Source organism: Pollachius pollachius (genome assembly GCF_949987615.1).
Source record: "Pollachius pollachius genome assembly, chromosome: 5".
NCBI lineage: Eukaryota > Metazoa > Chordata > Actinopteri > Gadiformes > Gadidae > Pollachius > Pollachius pollachius.
Genome location: NC_136938.1, coordinates 1,581,304 through 1,597,602, shown reverse-complemented (window position 1 = coordinate 1,597,602; position 16,299 = coordinate 1,581,304). Strand labels below are relative to the sequence as shown.

The 16,299-nt window shown below is 43.4% G+C and overlaps 3 protein-coding genes across 8 annotated transcripts in view; 2 read left to right on the top strand and 1 right to left on the bottom strand.

Moving 5' to 3' along the window:
• The first annotated feature begins 247 nt into the window (after window positions 1-247).
• Window positions 248-2,616, top strand: LOC307075720 (cytochrome c oxidase subunit 5A, mitochondrial-like). Its single transcript, XM_079736397.1, has 5 exons — window positions 248-383; window positions 1,062-1,178; window positions 1,268-1,389; window positions 2,093-2,221; window positions 2,487-2,616. Exons 1-4 carry the CDS (start codon window positions 311-313, stop codon window positions 2,204-2,206), a joined length of 426 nt encoding a protein of 141 aa, XP_079592523.1. The 5' UTR covers window positions 248-310; the 3' UTR covers window positions 2,207-2,221; window positions 2,487-2,616.
• Window positions 2,617-4,159: 1,543 nt separating this feature from the next.
• On the top strand, window positions 4,160-10,850 carry LOC307076089 (KH homology domain-containing protein 4-like). 2 transcript variants are annotated; one of them, XM_079736953.1, is made up of 14 exons: window positions 4,160-4,294; window positions 4,862-5,120; window positions 5,306-5,425; window positions 5,663-5,736; window positions 6,012-6,064; window positions 6,307-6,503; window positions 6,912-7,120; window positions 7,309-7,369; window positions 8,827-8,884; window positions 9,117-9,352; window positions 9,870-9,974; window positions 10,058-10,143; window positions 10,218-10,312; window positions 10,712-10,850. In XM_079736953.1, exons 1-14 carry the CDS (start codon window positions 4,269-4,271, stop codon window positions 10,825-10,827), a joined length of 1,695 nt encoding a protein of 564 aa, XP_079593079.1. In that variant the 5' UTR covers window positions 4,160-4,268; the 3' UTR covers window positions 10,828-10,850. The 2 variants fall into 2 exon arrangements, with proteins under 2 accessions (XP_079593079.1, XP_079593078.1); XM_079736952.1 differs by having other exon boundaries at window positions 10,709-10,848.
• A 364-nt stretch (window positions 10,851-11,214) lies between these two features.
• fsd2 (fibronectin type III and SPRY domain containing 2) overlaps window positions 11,215-16,299 on the bottom strand; it is a 7,461-nt gene continuing 2,376 nt past the window's right edge. For 4 of the 5 annotated variants that reach the window (XM_079736949.1, XM_079736948.1, XM_079736950.1 and 1 more), the window contains 6 exons: window positions 16,115-16,249; window positions 15,441-15,594; window positions 14,661-14,794; window positions 14,150-14,282; window positions 12,435-12,611; window positions 11,215-11,468 (listed from right to left, as the gene is read on the bottom strand). In XM_079736949.1, coding sequence (XP_079593075.1) covers window positions 11,219-11,468; window positions 12,435-12,611; window positions 14,150-14,282; window positions 14,661-14,794; window positions 15,441-15,594; window positions 16,115-16,249 — 983 coding nt within the window. In that variant the 3' untranslated portion in view covers window positions 11,215-11,218. The remainder of the gene's footprint in view (window positions 11,469-12,434; window positions 12,612-14,149; window positions 14,283-14,660; window positions 14,795-15,440; window positions 15,595-16,114; window positions 16,250-16,299) is intronic. The other variant, XM_079736951.1, reaches the window with a different exon arrangement.

The following is a 16,299-nucleotide window of genomic DNA, read 5'->3' as shown; positions in this document are numbered from 1 at the left end:
GCTCTTGACCTGAAAAATTATCATTTAAATCCACAAACAACATATGTGTAATCCGGGGAATACAAAGACTGGGACCAGAAGACAATTACTTTCTCTCCATTGAAAACCATTCATATTTTTCTATCTCATAGGTCCCATGGGCTCTACCGGAAAGGGCGTGACTTCATCACTCTATACATTTTATAAATGCATCCACGTGATTGGCTGATTAGTTATTTTATGTTCCGTCTGTGGTTGTGAACGTCACTTCCCCTACGTCAGTTCCTTAGCATTCGGTACCGTTAGCCCCCGACTCACACCGAACGGCACAATGTTCAGAGCCGTTTTAAGATTGTCGTCTTCGGGGGTGCGGAGTGTGGTAAAGGCAAGACCCGCTTATTCAGGTAGGACTCTCTCTGACCATGTTGGCGATAAAGAAGCGGATATGAGTAGTTATGTGTGGATAGCTATGCTAACCTGGGTTTGTGGACCTGCTGTCACGTCCGGGCGGGTTCAGCGAGGGTGACATTGAAATGAATTCAAGTGAAACTCTAAACATCGTACTTGAATGGTGTGTTAAGACATGTGTACTCTCTCAGTACATTTTGGGGTCTCATGCGAGATGATCTGAGTGTCTTTGAACCAGTGACCTTGTGGTGACCGGTCCATGTTTGACTTTCCAAAGGATTCAAGTGGACATACAATCCAAGTTCACTATTCACTGCCCTGCCCCTTGATATTCAATACGTTTCTTATTGTTTGAAGTTTGGTTTTCCTTCCTTGGTTTGTATGACATTACATTTCCTGTGCAGTCTTCTGACCTAATTTGCGCATCCCTACTGCACTACTACTGACTGACGTTCTGGATTCAACCGACAGTCCATTCTATGAATCACTGCTTACTTTACTGTTACACAAACGGTACAATTACACATTGCCCTAAAATCCTAAAAAGCCATTTGCCTTGAGATTAATAATTTAATTTTATGAAATAATTTTACAACGATAACTGGCGCTACAAATTGCTTCCACTGACGGACCCCTTTAAACGGGATTGTAACCCTTGATATTTTCTTCTGAAGCTCCTTTGGCTTCCAGATCCTACTCCCATGGGAAGGTTGAGACGGATGAGGAGTTTGATGCTCGCTGGGTGACCTACTTCAGCAAGCCAGACATTGATGCCTGGGAGTTGAAGAAAGGTCAGGCTCTTAACAGAAATAATATAATGGTAATGATAATCATTCATAACTAGAAATGTGTTAATTTGGGTGTTTTAATATTTCAAAAGGCATGAACACCCTTATTGGGTACGACCTGGTGCCTGAGGCCAAGATCTTGGACTCTGCCCTGAGGGCGTGTCGCAGACTGGATGACTTGGCCAGTGCCATCCGCATCCTGGAGGCTGTGAAGGTGAGCTCATGCACATGCAACAGTTGGACTATGAGTGGAAGAACAGAGGAGCCGGTAGGGGATGGAAATGTCCTTCAAGAATTGTTTGAGGCTTAGGGTTAGAAAGTTTTGTAGGCCCATTGGTTTGATTTAATATCACTGATGGTGTACATTAACACTTTACGAAGTTGACAAATTAGTGAAACTCAATTTGATCATTTAGGAGTTTGGGTGGTGGTAGAAAATATTGATTTGTGCCTGGTAAATAAAACTGTAATTCCATGTCTTGCAGTGCACTTAATATACATTTTTAGATAGATTTAAGTTCATTAAGTACACAGTTGACCAATCTGTCTTTTCGAATTGAGCTCTCTGCCACCATTCTTTAATTGGTACAACATAAAAGGAACTTTCAATGTTCCTTTTATGTTGTACCAGACCTTGATTGCCTTAATTGTGGTTCTGTATTTATTTTTTATTGGATTTACAATTTTTTTTAAAGGATTGTATTATTTACCACTCCACATTGCAAATAACCCGCCCATTCACATTTTAGCAGTAGACTTTTGAAGAGGGTTTCAAGCACAAATCATTAAATCATCATTGGTGGCTCCTGGGTAAGAAGAGGCTCAATGTAATTAGAGATACGGTAAATCTAGATGACGAAGCATTTTAGTTGAAATGCGTGAACAAAATAATGACTTTCCCTTGCTTTTACTCCCAGGATAAATCCGGTCCTCACAAAGACATATATCCATACCTGATTCAGGAGCTGGGGCCTACCCTGGCTGAACTTGGCATCTCAACGCCGGAGCAGCTGGGCATTGACAAGTTATAGAAGGCTTCCTAACAGGTCCGGCTCATTGTTTGCTCAAACCGTGACTCCTATCGAACCATCCAATAGAATTGGGAGACACATTTATATTGGGCCAATATTATTTAATGGGTATTACAACTGTGGAACTTTCAATGTTCCTTTTATGTTGTACCAGACCTTGTTTTAATAAACCACATTTACATTCATGATTCATGACTCATGTGCAGCCACTGATGCAGTACCTGCACTTAGTCAATATAATCTGCTAACACATTTTGCACTTGTGGTCTTTCCTCCTCAGGTTGTTGTATAAACCCTCGCCCTTCCATCTCTACTGTCTGACGTTGGCTGAATCAGTTTCATGCTGTTGTGTATAAAATAATGGACCTAATAAAGAAAAGGAATCTAAACATTTTTTTCTTTTTCTTTTGAGGATGACTAATAACAAAGGCTGTAATCTCTTGCATAAACATTTGAATTATTAGGATTGGTTAATTCATGACATTCTTTTGGTTGAAGGATACAGATTGTAAAAATCTGAGCATCAGGCTATTCCTAATGAGTTGTGTTATACAGTTCAGGCCCTTGCTACGGTAAAGGACTAGAGGTATTTTTGGCCGGTTTTGGAATGTCACGTTTTATTCTCGAACGTGAGCTTAAATCGATTTTATTTTGGACTTGAATATTGTCTTTATTTCGAACAAGTAGGCAATAAAAACAAAGGTACAATATTAGTAGATGAATAAATAAAACAAGCAAAAACAGACACACTTTCCACATGCTCGAAAGGGGGTAGGAGGAAGTACAAAACTTATCTAGTCCTACCCCTTAACAGATCCATTTAGGTAGTTGGTATTATATTAAGATGTCAGTTTATATAATAAAACAGCTATAATAACTATTGACACAGTTCTATCAAATTGTATCTAAATATGAATAATAACTATAATTATACACTAATATTATAAATAACTATTGATATTATAAATGACCATTATAATTCTATATACAAAAACCATGTATATTACAAAACTACAGTCATATGTCCGTGTTACAGATGCTCTTCTAAATTTCTATAAGTTAAGATGTCTTTATATTAGCTTTTTAAACTGTTATATGTTTTGGCTTTTCTGTACTTCCACACTTAACTTATTCAACAATTTAACTCCATAGATGCGGCGACAAAAGATCTTTTTGGGTGTGGGTGTGCGGCCGAGCTTGAAGTTTAGCTGTCGCCTTAAGTTATAACCCCCCTCCCTTTCAGAAAACATTGCCTGTATGTTTTTCGATAACATTATTTCCGGCTTTAAGGATTGTTTGGGCAGTTTTGTATTTAACCAGATCATGAAATTGGATCGTTTTGGACTGTATGAATCGTTGATTAATGTGTTCGTGAGAATTTAAATTATGGATATCATTAATATGAAGAAATAGATTTTCTTACAAAGCTAATGTATATGTTTCCATTTATTTAGTTAGTAATTAATGTCATTCAGAATGGTGTAAAAGTCAGTTTGATCTTGTCACATTACTCTGTATACTTAATACGTAGCAAACATTACAAGTCATACTAATTATTTGCTAATGTGGGCAACTACACATTAAATACGGTTTATTTAGTTTGGCCCCATTAATTATTAAACGCAAATTATGGTATTCATTATTATACTTTCATTTTCTCAAGTGTGCACTAACAACTTAGTTCTACTTTGGGTTATGGTTAGATTAGATAAACTTTAATGACTGTTTACGCAGAAATTTGTCTTGCATTACACATCTCTTCTGTTGGTGTATGGGTTAGTGTTGGTGTATGGGTTAGTGTTAGTGTATGAGTTAGGGTTAGTTTATGGGCTAGTGTTAGTGTATGGGTTTTTGTTAGTGTTAGGGTTAGTGTTAGCGTATGGGTTGTATGGGATTCCAGTGATCTGTCATCCGTCAACCAAACTCCTCGGCTTTGCGACAAGCCGTCAAGCAGTAAACTGTGGTTGATGTGCGCCGATGTTGGCGAGTTGGCGGTTGATGTTGAACAACGTAACTGGTTTCGGTAGTTCGTTTTAATTCTGCCTTTCGGAGAGCTTCCATCATGTCCTGGATGACTGGACAAACACCGTAAGTTTGGGTCCAACGCGGGTTCTGTTTATTTGCAGTCATCTTCGTGAAATAATGAAGCTAATTCCAGACGTTTTCAACTATTAGCTGTTCGGCTAACACGCAGCCTTGAGCTAGGCTAGCTACATAGCCTGGCTATCTATCTATCTATCTATATATATGTTTATAGATATATAGATCAACTAACTACATATCGGCTGCGCATATTTATGGCTAGATCACGACAAATACACCGTCGTCGATATTGGTTTATATTACTAGTTGGGTTTGTGATGAGGCTAACCGGAACATTAGCAGCATTAGCCGCTAGCTACGCTGTCAGGGTTGTTACCAAACACCGACCCGGCGATACGCAACGCGTTAGATTCAGTCTTTGGTTTGGTGGAACAACATGAGCCGTACAGAGGTGCTAGGACTTCTGCTCACATACTACTGCTCACATACTACATCCTATTCCACCAGGGTTACTGCTAACCGTTAACTAGGCCGAACAGGACTGTCTGGTCAAGCCGGACAAGTTATAAGTTAAGTTATAGTTACTAACTACTTATTTGATTCTGTTCTTAGGTGTTTAACAAGCCGATGGGATCAGCCCGCTCCACCCAAACAGAATGTGGATGTACGGCCCCAGACCCCTGTTGGAAACAGCGCTCCTCCATCAGCCGCCTACACTGACCCTACCAGACGACCGTCCAAGTCGGCACATGAAGGGGACACGCCGGTAACCCCTGGAGGAGTGGAGATGGCTGCAGCCATGGCAGCCAAAATCAATGCCATGTTGATGGCAAAGGGAAAGCTGTTGACTCCCCCACCATTGCTTGCAAAGGTAATTCACATACAGATACTTATTTTATTTGTGTCATTCACCTATTGCATACTGTAAAAAACCTAATCATTGTTTTATTCCTTTAGCCATTCCTCTGAAATGAGTCCAGTTTTCTTGTGTAGCAGAATTGGTTTAGTAACTTCCATATTGATTGTGTAAGGAAAATGATATCTCTTTTCTTTCAGACCCCAATGAGTGTATTGGTGCCTACAAGCACAGAAGAGACGGTGGTTACAGAGGTGGACATAAATGATGTACCTATAAACTGCAGGGACCTCCTCACCAAAGGAAAAACCCAGGAAGAGGTACAGAGACGTTTAGTGGGTGTGGTGTAAAACTATGAATTGTTTCTCCTGTGTTTCATTGGTCACTATACGACTAAACGTTGCATTATACATCTGTTCTCTGACCATTAAGCTGTAAATAATGAACATTAACATTTTACTACTTACGTGGACACGTGCACCATGACCAGGTCACAATGCTCCGCTCGGAAGACACATCAGGAAACCTTTTTCTCATCATCTGGTTCTCCTCCCCAGATCCGCCTCATCAGCGGAGCGGTGGTGTCCACAAAAGGCCGCTACATGAGCGATGCCTTCAGAGGGAAAGGAGTGTACGTACTGGGTCATCAACTTTACAGTACTTGGTCTTAGAAATAGACCCTGGTTATTTTCTAAAAATCATACCTCCCATTTGTTCAATGCAAATCAACTCTCAACAGAACATTTCATGAATTGTATGATATTATTTGATATCATTGATTTTGATTCATGTAGCTAAATTGAACATGAATGATACAATTCCTATTCAATTTGATAATGGAAACAGGAAACAACCAAATTGTGGAAGGACTGCACTTCCTGTTCTAATGTATTTTCTTTTATTTAGAGAAAGGCCTTTGTATTTGCACGTCCAGGGGAAGAACCAGGAGCAGGTCAACAGTGAGTACTGCTGTTTGTCCGAGGGTTATGCTGTATCTTATGTCTAATGATGGTGTTTCAGCCTCACTAAACCATGAGTACTGCTGTTTGTCCGAGGCTCCTGCTGTATCTTATGTCTAATGATGGTGTTTCAGCCTCACTAAACCATGAGTACTGCTGTTTGTCCGAGGCTCCTGCTGTATCTAATGTCTAATGATGGTGTTTCAGCCTCACTAAACCATGTACTTGATCTGTGCCCTCAGAGGCGGTGTTGAGAATAAAGGAGATCATCTCTGAAGACGTGCTGCGGTCGGCCCTGTCCGGGGGGAGGCAGGTCCCCGTGTTCCCCCCTCTGACCCTGTACCCCCAGCCCCCCCGGGCTGCCGGCCCCCAAGCCATGCCGCGCCTCTCCAACCCGGCCTCGGCTCAGGGGCACCGCCCCGCGGCACCGCATTCAGGGGTTGGTATACGCCAGGATTACCTGCTACACCTGCAGTTTGCACTGTGTTCTCCAGCTCATTGAATAGCCTAATGGTCAGTTCATGGTATGGACCAACCAGAAATTGGCAACGCATTTCTGCCGTTGATTGTAAATGTTAATGTGGTTATGTTTTACTAGAGGGACGTATAATTGTAAATACTTTAAATAGCTGGAGGTAGAGAAGGTGATGCCGGTCAAGACCATGTGGCAATCACCGATACCCACCTCCCACATCAACCACCAGAGGGAACAGCCCTGACATCCAGAAGAGGGTTGACGGCTGCTCCATCTGCTGACATCTCAGTCTTTCACTGTTGTCTTGACAAACACTTATCAGGTGGTAACCCTATATTCACCATTCCCTTCCTTTTCCTATCTGTGCTGCAGAGTTTCGTACACACAAAGATCTTTGTGGGTCTTGACCAAGCGTTGCCTTCCTTCAATGTGAACGAGAAGGTGGAGGGGCCAGGGGGCACGTACCTGGGTCACATTCAGACGGAGACCGGAGCTCGGGTCTTTCTCCGGGGGAAGACTTCCGGCTACATCGAACAAGCGTCCAAGCGAGAGTCCTTCGAACCACTTTATGTTTACATCAGGTCATCTTCCACTCTTTTAGATTAACTTTAATACTATTTTTATAAACTTTTGCAGATTCAATAAAATTGCAATGCTACAGTAGTCTTTTAGCCACTATTAAATGTCACTGGTCTCTGCATCTGAAGCTGCTTTGGACAGTCTAATGGAGCACTTTGTTAAGGAACTGAATGTAACTTGTCTGTTACAGCCACCCGAATTCGACTGGATTGGAAGCGGCAAAAAAACTGACTGAGAGTCTGCTGGAAACTGTAAGTTAGTTTGTGTTAACTAGGGAAGCGATATGTTGATCTGTCAGGAGGTACCAGAAGGTGAAACCTTACACTTTGTGGTTGTCAGCGATGCCCACCTCTGACATTGAACTGGATCTACAGTGAAGTATTGAGTGCTCTGCTTCTACTACATTCACCAGATCTCCTTTTCACTTCTTGTGACTGAAGACGGAACTCCCCTTCTCTACTTGTTATCCGTAATCTCAATTATTCTGTTACTGCCAACAAAACACAATGGCTGATGGATAAAGGCCGGTTTAGATGGGACCTTTTAATTAGGATAGTTTAAGTGAATTGAGATTAAAGGACAATGTGCATCCCTTGCAAGAGGCCAGGATGTAAAGGTGGTGCAGCACAAAAGATTGTATCAAGTAGAGACAAAAGTAGTTTTGTAAGTGCACACTGAGCTAAAATTGTCATATCGTCATGGGTTGACATGGGACGATCTTGAACAGCTCAGAAACTGAAGAAGGTGCTTGTTAATGTGGACATGGTCCCCATGGTTTTACCCCCTTCCTATTAGGGATGGCGACGGTTACTCGAATATTTGATTATTCAAAATAACGTTGGTATTCGACTTTAGCTGTAGCAGATTTTTTTAAATTTTTGCCTAAAGTTGATTAAATATTATTCATTAGCTATATTAATTACATATTGTTCATTAAACGTGTATTCTAATGCCATTTAATACTTGGCTATACCGGCAACCTTCATTCCAGTGGAGAGAGTCTTTTCCCCGGCAGGCTTGATTGTAAATCGCCTCCTCACCCGAGCACGTAGACATGCTCATTTTTTTTAACAAGAATGAGTGATTCAGTAGGGTGGGCTTATGTGTTATGTTAGCTGGAAATGTTTTAGACGTACTGTATTTCCGTCTTACACATAATATATTTTTGTTGATGTTCTGTTATATGTGCATCATGCGTAATGCGAGGCAGGCCCATGTGCTGCAAGTGGAGTTCTGTTGATATCCATGCCCACCAGTACTTATACTTTTTGCTTTTGTGCTTCACTTACTTGAATCTATTCAGTTTGTGCCTTAAATTTACTTTAATCTAATTACAGTTTGTGCCTTAAGTATGCAATACTGTTCATTCATATTCTTGTCAAAAATGGTTTTGTTTTAACTCGTTTCGATTCAGCATACTGATTTCGAGTGATATTTTTCCTTCTAAAATGCTCAATAAATTGAACGAATTGGATTTGATTTTTTTTTTATTTATTTGATTAATAGATGGAAAACAAATACATTTGTTTAGTTAAGGCCAGATCAAGGAAGAACTTGAGGCTACATTATGCGTGCACTACACTTTTTTAAATTTTTTTCGGCTGCTCAATTTTGTTTTTATAGAATATTGATATGCCTTCAAATTCCCATTCCTACTTCCTATGGGTTAGTTCAACCCTGTTCCTCATGGTTTTAACCCCTCTCTCAGGTGAGAGCGGAGCACTCCTGCATGGTGTCCAACTACACAGCCACTGGCTCCGCCCAACGTAAGTACACCATGGCACTCCCTCCCTAGACGGACCTTCTACACACACTCGCCATGCTAGCTTTAATCCATTTGTCTTGTAATCAATCCTCTCCTTATATTTTGAATAGGAGGTCAGACATAGAGACACCCAAAAGACTTAACTATTTCAAAAAGAGAAACGCAAAACCGTGCATCATTGATTTGTGGTGAATTGTGCAAATTAACAACAATGTTTCATACTTTCATTTCAGCATACGCAGCACAAGGATTTCCACCTAATAGCAATTACTCTAGCCAGGGGTCCTGGTATAGCTACCCAGCGAATGGGTATGCTGGCGGCTACACAGCGTACCCAGGAGCCGCTGGTTATTGGAGTAATTCAAATGGTCCCCCAAGTCATTCTAACCTGTCGACAAACCCTCAATCTTCTCAGGCTATGGTTCAGTATCCAGTGTGTCCTAGGAAACCACACCCCTATCTGGTCCAGGTATGGTATCTGCACTAGGTCTACATGCTTTAGCACACTGCCAAACATAGCATAAGCTTATCTTATAACAACAACTATTTGGGAGCTAGGCTCAGCAGCTTATTAATGGTGCGGTCCCCCCAACAGTTAAAGTTTTATCCTACTTTACGACTTTTGCGTAAAGTAGGTCAACCTCTTTTGATGAGGACTCTTATGACTAATACTATAAACGGCAAATATACAGATTCCATCTGATTCTCTTTTGTTGCTATTCAAGTCTCCTTCATTGCCTAAGAATTGTATGATCACTTCAATGGATCCATCAAACTCTTCTGTATGTCTGCGTCTCGCTGCGTGTGATAATATCCCGCCTCCCTGTGGTGACACGTTCTATATTGTGTGTTTAAAGTCTGGTCCAACTCCAACCAAAGGCCCATAAGAAATACACCTAGATGATGTTTACTGTCTCAATAACCACTGTGTTACGACCACTTTGCTAAGACTGCCATAACCTGTGTGTCATACCAATTCTTTGAAGGACCGTGTGAGCAGTGACATCACAGAGCCAGAGGGCTTCACAGGCAGCCCCCCCACCCCCGGAAGCCCCAAGCGCCACTTCCAAGAGGAGAGCCAGGGTGGAGAGGTGGGCCCTTTTAGAGATCAGTGTCCTGAACGTCCTCTCACAAGCTTTGTTTCCAAATGGTCCTAAATATCTTATCCATTCAGCCTACCGGCGGCCCCGCAGAGGCCCCTGCCCATTTGGAGCCTCCCCCCGCTGCCTCCAATGCTGGGGAGGAGATGGGAGCGGAGAGGTTGGTTTCATTCATCTGCACTTCTGTCAATCTCTCCCATAACCGCCCCCTGACCCCCCCTCTCTGGCCCACAGGGTTCTGATGCCGCCCCCGCCGCCCCTGTTCGCCACACCCTTGCCCATTGCCCGCAAGAGGCCGAGGGAGGTGCCCACCCGCCCCGCCCCGCCCGGTACGCCCTCTGTCAGTCTCCTCCCTGGGAGCTGAGCGTCTTTATCTTTGTTTCGTCGTTTACACCGAGACACTTCTGCTCCAGAGGAGATTATACATTTTGTGCAACCCGCTAACCCACTTTCCCTGTATATGTGTTTTTGTCTTTCCTTGTTGCTCTCTCTGTATCCACATGTCTCCTGGACACGTTTTCTTCTGCTGCTGTTTGTTCCTTCTACATCCCCTTGGTCCGTCCTCCTGGCCCGGATCAAACCAACTGCAAACCACCACTAACTCCGCCCCGGATCAAACCAACTGTATACCACCACTAAACCGGTGTGGTTAAGCTGGTCCCTTGTCCTTTTCACTCTTCTCTCTCCTTGCATCTGTCCCCTATTGTGTTTGTGTGCGTGTTTAGTAGGTGTTGCTGAGCAGTGTGTGAAGAAGTCTCGGGTGGTTGAGGATTCATCTGGGCTAGTGCCCTACGGAGGAGACTCCTCAGATGAGGAAGAGGAGAGGACGCACAGCAGTTCATAAGCCCCTGTCCCCATAGAACAGGAAGACTCTACGAGTTGAGACCAGAGCCTTTGATCTACTGCCGCTCAGCCCTCCTAAGTGGTGACAGGAAATCAAGAGACCCCTGAGGGAAACGCCTTCATTACGACTTCCACATTTTGAAGATCCCATTTTTATTTAAATTTTCACAAACATTGTCCACCAAGAAGTCAATAGTTGCTGATGATGAGCTATACATATTGTACGATTCAGTAGAACTTTTTTCATATCTTGGAAAATGAAATGCCTGTTCCCATGGAATACTGTAATAATAATAATAAAGGAAGAAAAAAGGTCTGTAATAATCAAATTAGCTATACCTAACATTAAATGAACTTTCTTATGACTAACCACCTCAAGAGGAGGCTGCTGATCAGGTCCTGGTGTATCCCGGCGCCTCAACAGCATTGTGAACCGTCAGAGCTCCTGGGTTGTCCAGGGCAAAGCAAGGGTGTACATAGCTCTGGAAGCGGCAGTGGAAGGTGTAGAGGTGTTGTTCAAGCTCCACGTTGTAGAAGGACAGCGTCCCGCCATCGTAGTCCAGAGCCACGCCGATACGCATCGGGTTCACGGTAATCCTCAGGTCAGGACTCCAGCCGTCATGAAGGAACTCGTACTTATGCCTGCAGCGGAAGGAGGCAGTAAGGATTACTCAGTTATCAGCTGGAGCTCTGATGGTACCAGATTCCAGCCCCGGCAGTGCTTTGAAGTGTCAGCATTGTGACATTGCATACATGCAGTGACATCACAGCTATTGCAAGTTCACAACACACAAGGTACTGCAGCTTGTGATGACGTCACTAGAGGATCGCTGTGCGGAGTCCAAAAGTCCCTCCTTGAGGGGAGCTGATGATCCGTACTATGGCATGACCCCAATGCTCTCCCTCTGATTGGCTGTGTATTTAGGGCCAAACTGAGGTCAAAAGCCAATGGCCAGACGAATAGGGCGGGTCATGCCTTCGCCATAGAAGGATTTGAAATCCTCACGTCCTAGAGTTCTTCTAGGAATACCATGGTTATGGGACCAGCCATATAGTTATGTGTACTTTAGTACCTAAACATGAATTGGCGCACTGTACATTTGGAGAAGACAATATGGCTGAAAATACTTCGATGGACCAATTTCTATATGAAGTGTTAGCCCCCTGAAGATAAAGTAAACCGACGGTACTGGGTGGTTGGAAAGAAACCTCAACCATTAAATCACTGAGGTGGTGTAACATGTCAAGTGTTTCCCCTATATGCATCCAGCAGCGGCGCACCGCCGGTGCTGGATTGTCAGAGCCACTGCCCAAACCCTAACCCAAAAAAATAAAATACAATGATCTGGTCTCAGCAGATACCTTGACTCGGTTGGTTGTTATGTCATATTTGGATGCTCAATCTTTACATTATTCAAAATTTTCTTGCGGGCGGGCATGATTATTGATTTGTTAAATCATCCAGTATACAATTAGGGGGATGAAAGCACTACTAAAAATACTATTGGGTAACAGAATATTTTCAGGGGGTAAATGTAAAGTGATGCATGACAGTAAACAATGTAACAGACTTAAAAAGGGATACAAGAAAATGCCCCTGTGCATTACCTGGTAGGGGTGAGGATGTGTCTCATACACCATGAAGTGTTGGTCGCCCCCAGGTAAGCGTGGCGGTTTGTGTCCTCGTACGCTACGCCAACCCGGAACTCTGTGTAGTCGTCCACCGCTACCTCCCAGTAATGCTGGCCTCGCACTGGAAGCAGATCTCCCAGTACTGCAACACATCTACAACACATGCTGGTCAGTTCTGGCCCTGCATTGGAATCACAAACCTAACCCTCAGCCAGATCTATTACCCTAACCCCTTTTTTATTCTGGTCCACCTCCATCCCCCACACTCTTTATGAAAATTATGAAAGCTCTTAACGATAGCTATAACTCAAACCACTAGAGGCTGCTCATGAAAAAACGTACATTGAGTTGTCTCAATCAATTACGTACATATAAAATCATCGTCAGGATATCTACCTGGAGAAGACGACACCTACGATGCTCTGCTCGACGCTGCTACCCTTCAAATCTGCGCCACCCACCGCACTCTACCTCCACTGACTTCAAAGTCATGGGGCGGAATCCGGGACTGCCAATCAGCAGTCAAGAAGGCAGACTCGATTTCAGCCTACTCATCCCTCATGACTCTCCACTTCCTGGCCCTTACAGAGACTTGGATCACTCCAGAGAACTCTGTCACTCCAGCTCTCGCCAAATTGGTCCTACCAAGTCCTTCCACTGGAACACTAGACCAGATCTGCATTTGAGCTCCACGCGGTCGCTGTCACTGTCACACTTCCTATCAAGCTCTACACTGTGGTGACCTACAGTCCACCAGGTCTCTTCTTCGACTCCTACAATGACATGGATGCCCTTCTCAGCTGCTTTACAGAAAATGGCACACGTTGTCCTGGGCAACTTCAACATCCTGCCGGAGAAGTCGCACTCACCTGAAGTAACAATCCTCGACTTTACACTCCCCCCTTCTCCCACCCACAGGGCCGGGAACCGACTTGACTTTATATTCACGAGGTTCTGCGGTACCACGGCTCGCTCCGTTACCCTGCTCCCTTGGTCTGACCATAAATTTGTTGCCTTTTCTCTCCCCTTGAAGTCCTCCCTCTCCCTCTTCCGTACTCCTAACACTGGCACTACCTGCCCTAACCTAAAATCTCTCTACCTCTACCTTTTCTTCAACTGTCCTGTTTTCAGGACAATTTCTCAACAACAATTCTCTCCACCGTCCACCGAGGAAGCCTCCGACATTCTGCTAGCCTCCCTCTCCTCCTCCTTGGACTCCCTCTGTCCCTTCCAGTCCAGACCAGCGCGCTTCTCTCCCCCAACCTCCTTGGCTGTCCGAATATCTGCAGGCTTATAGAGCAAAGTAACGGGCATCTGAGAGAAAATGGAAGAGATCAGAATGTCCTGATGATCTCTCTCACTACCTTCATCTCTTCTCAGACTTCACCTCCATTGTGTCAAAAGCCAAATCTGCCTTCTACCGGACCAAAAACTACTCCGCCTCAAACCCCAGGAAACAGTATCCATGTTCTATTTACTCGAATGGGTTAACCCAGCAAGTGCTTGGCACTTAGTTCTATGAACGTCCCCACTGTACAGAGAGCGATATATTGTTTCTCTTTCTTCTGACAAATGTACTTATTTTATGTCGCTTTAGATAAAAGGGTCTGCTAAATGCCCTAAATGTAAATGTAAAACAATTACTAGCGTAAAACTTGAAAAAATCCATTCTAATTCATTTTTCAGTCCACCTGGCAAAGTTGTTGTCATCAAAAGCCAGAGCGCTCAATGGCAGCTCCTCGTCTCCGTAGAACATGGTGAAGCCGTCTTCAGAGATGGACAGACAGGGGTGGGCTGTGTCCTCCAGCAGATGGAAGAGTGTACCTGTATGAACACAGGAACACCCACAGGTTCTTTCAAAAGTATAGCCTACTAATAAAATATATTGAAATGATTATTCATACCCTTGTCACTACCTTTTACACTTTTTTTTTTAATTTTGATAAATTAAACATAATGACCAACACACCTTTATTGCACTACCCTAGTTTAGATTTAATACACTATCAATCCTACTATAAAAATTAGATACCACCACACACACAAATGAAATGCATCAGACAAGCATGACGTCACCGGTGACAGTGCTCTGCTCTATTCTGTACTGACCAAACATGCATCAGTAAAAAATAAATAAATAAATAAATTCCAATAGCTATTCCATTCTAGCGATTCCAGGCTTGAGGGACAGGCTGGCATAACCTGTGGTGGAAACACCCAGCGGATGGCTCTTCTCGCTGGGGCCACCGATGTTAACAGCTCTGACAGTGACCATGTAGTGTCTATCCTGCTGCAGCTGGATCAAACACTGGCAGGAGGGCACGGCTACTATCGATCTGGGGAGAGGGGATTCAAGTCAGGCACTTGTTTTTACATACAAGGCATTCAAAATGTGTGTATTAGTGTATATTTAAATCAAAGGTGCTTATCTTTATAATTGACTGAAAGAGAACTGGAATCAAGGTAGTGACTTATGTGGAAGCTCTTCGATCTTTTCCATTAATTAAAACTGTTAAAATGATGTACAGGAAAAATGAAAAGGTGGTCCAGAATTCCTGGAGCCCAAAGCTAAGGATAATTTCTGGGACCACATTTTATCTCGAATCCCCAGCTCTATAACAATGTGACTCGAAAAGATTTATGCCAGCAGTATTAGTGAGACTTACTTATAAATATGAGCATGACATGAAATATAATGGTACCGTATCCAGCATCCTCTAGAGTAAAGCTAAACATATAATGCGATAGAGATTATATAATAACAACTTTAAATGTTTTTTTTCTCTTGACAAAAAACATGGTATACTAGAAGTATTAAAGAATAAACAATGAATGGAGGCAAGATCTGTCATACATTCCCTATACAGGGCATGTAGGTAAATATAAATGAGTGTAATCTTTAGGCAACCTCCACAATCATGCCTAAGTGTGTGTGTGCGTGTGCGTATGCATGCTTGAATGAATGAAAACGCCCGTTCTCACTCAGCAGCACCACACTGTGCTCCGTGTGTGTCCATCTCTGTGATCTCCACAGTGTACGAGTCCACAGGATTGTTGTTTCCTGAGTCCCAGCGAATCAGGGCAGCTTCTGGGCAGCTGCTGCACCCCCTTTCCTTGATGGCTGGAGGTGATGGCACTGGAGAGGTAGAGACATTAACTTCTGATGATGTCTCGTCTATCCATTTTCTTGACCCGATAAATGCAGTCCTGTTTAGGGATACTGGGCCCTATAGTATCTGTGGTTGGGCATAAGTTAGGGAGCCTTGCACACATCGACACAAACCTCAGATTTAGTGTCACCAGTCAGCCTCACATGGAGGAAATAGATTAACACCCGGAGAACATCTGCACAAACCCATAGTAGACTCGTCGGCGAGATCAGGAATGACCACGGATAATGATATCTCCAAAATTAGGTGACTGATGTTGTGTTACTTACTAAAACACTTAGCAGACGCAAAAAAAACAAAGCGAATTATAACCATTCACACACTGACGGCGGAGTCTACCACCAAGGAGACAGCCAGATCGTCGGGAGTAGTTAGGGTGAGGTGTCTTGCTCAGGGACGTAGAGGGATACTCTCTACGTCCTGAGCTTAGCTGACCCTACATTGGTATTAGTTAGTGGTTGGTGTCTGTTCGTTTCGGTGTCGTACCTGTCATGTAAAGAGCCTTCTCGCTGGCAGGGCTGATACCCGTGGTGTTGGTGGCCATGACCCACAGCTCGTACTGGGCGTTGGGAAGCAGATCTGTAACCCTGCAGTGGGTCTCCTTCACCTTGACCTTGCAGACTGAACGACCAACCAGCGTTAGTTATAGGAGGCTTGATGTGTTGCTTCCT

What these genes read in the sequence shown, in the direction of transcription:
- LOC307075720 (XM_079736397.1), top strand. Translation starts at nt 311, where the DNA reads ATGTTCAGAGCCGTTTTAAGATTGTCGTCTTCGGGGGTGCGGAGTGTG. An exon ending in GGCAAGACCCGCTTATTCAG is followed by an intron (nt 384 to 1,061) that starts GTAGGACTCTCT and finishes TTTCTTCTGAAG; the next exon opens with CTCCTTTGGCTTCCAGATCC. An exon ending in GCATCCTGGAGGCTGTGAAG is followed by an intron (nt 1,390 to 2,092) that starts GTGAGCTCATGC and finishes TTTTACTCCCAG; the next exon opens with GATAAATCCGGTCCTCACAA.
- LOC307076089 (XM_079736952.1), top strand. Translation starts at nt 4,269, where the DNA reads ATGTCCTGGATGACTGGACAAACACC. An exon ending in CTGAGAGTCTGCTGGAAACT is followed by an intron (nt 7,370 to 8,826) that starts GTAAGTTAGTTT and finishes CCCCTCTCTCAG; the next exon opens with GTGAGAGCGGAGCACTCCTG. An exon ending in CACCCGCCCCGCCCCGCCCG is followed by an intron (nt 10,313 to 10,708) that starts GTACGCCCTCTG and finishes GTGCGTGTTTAG; the next exon opens with TAGGTGTTGCTGAGCAGTGT.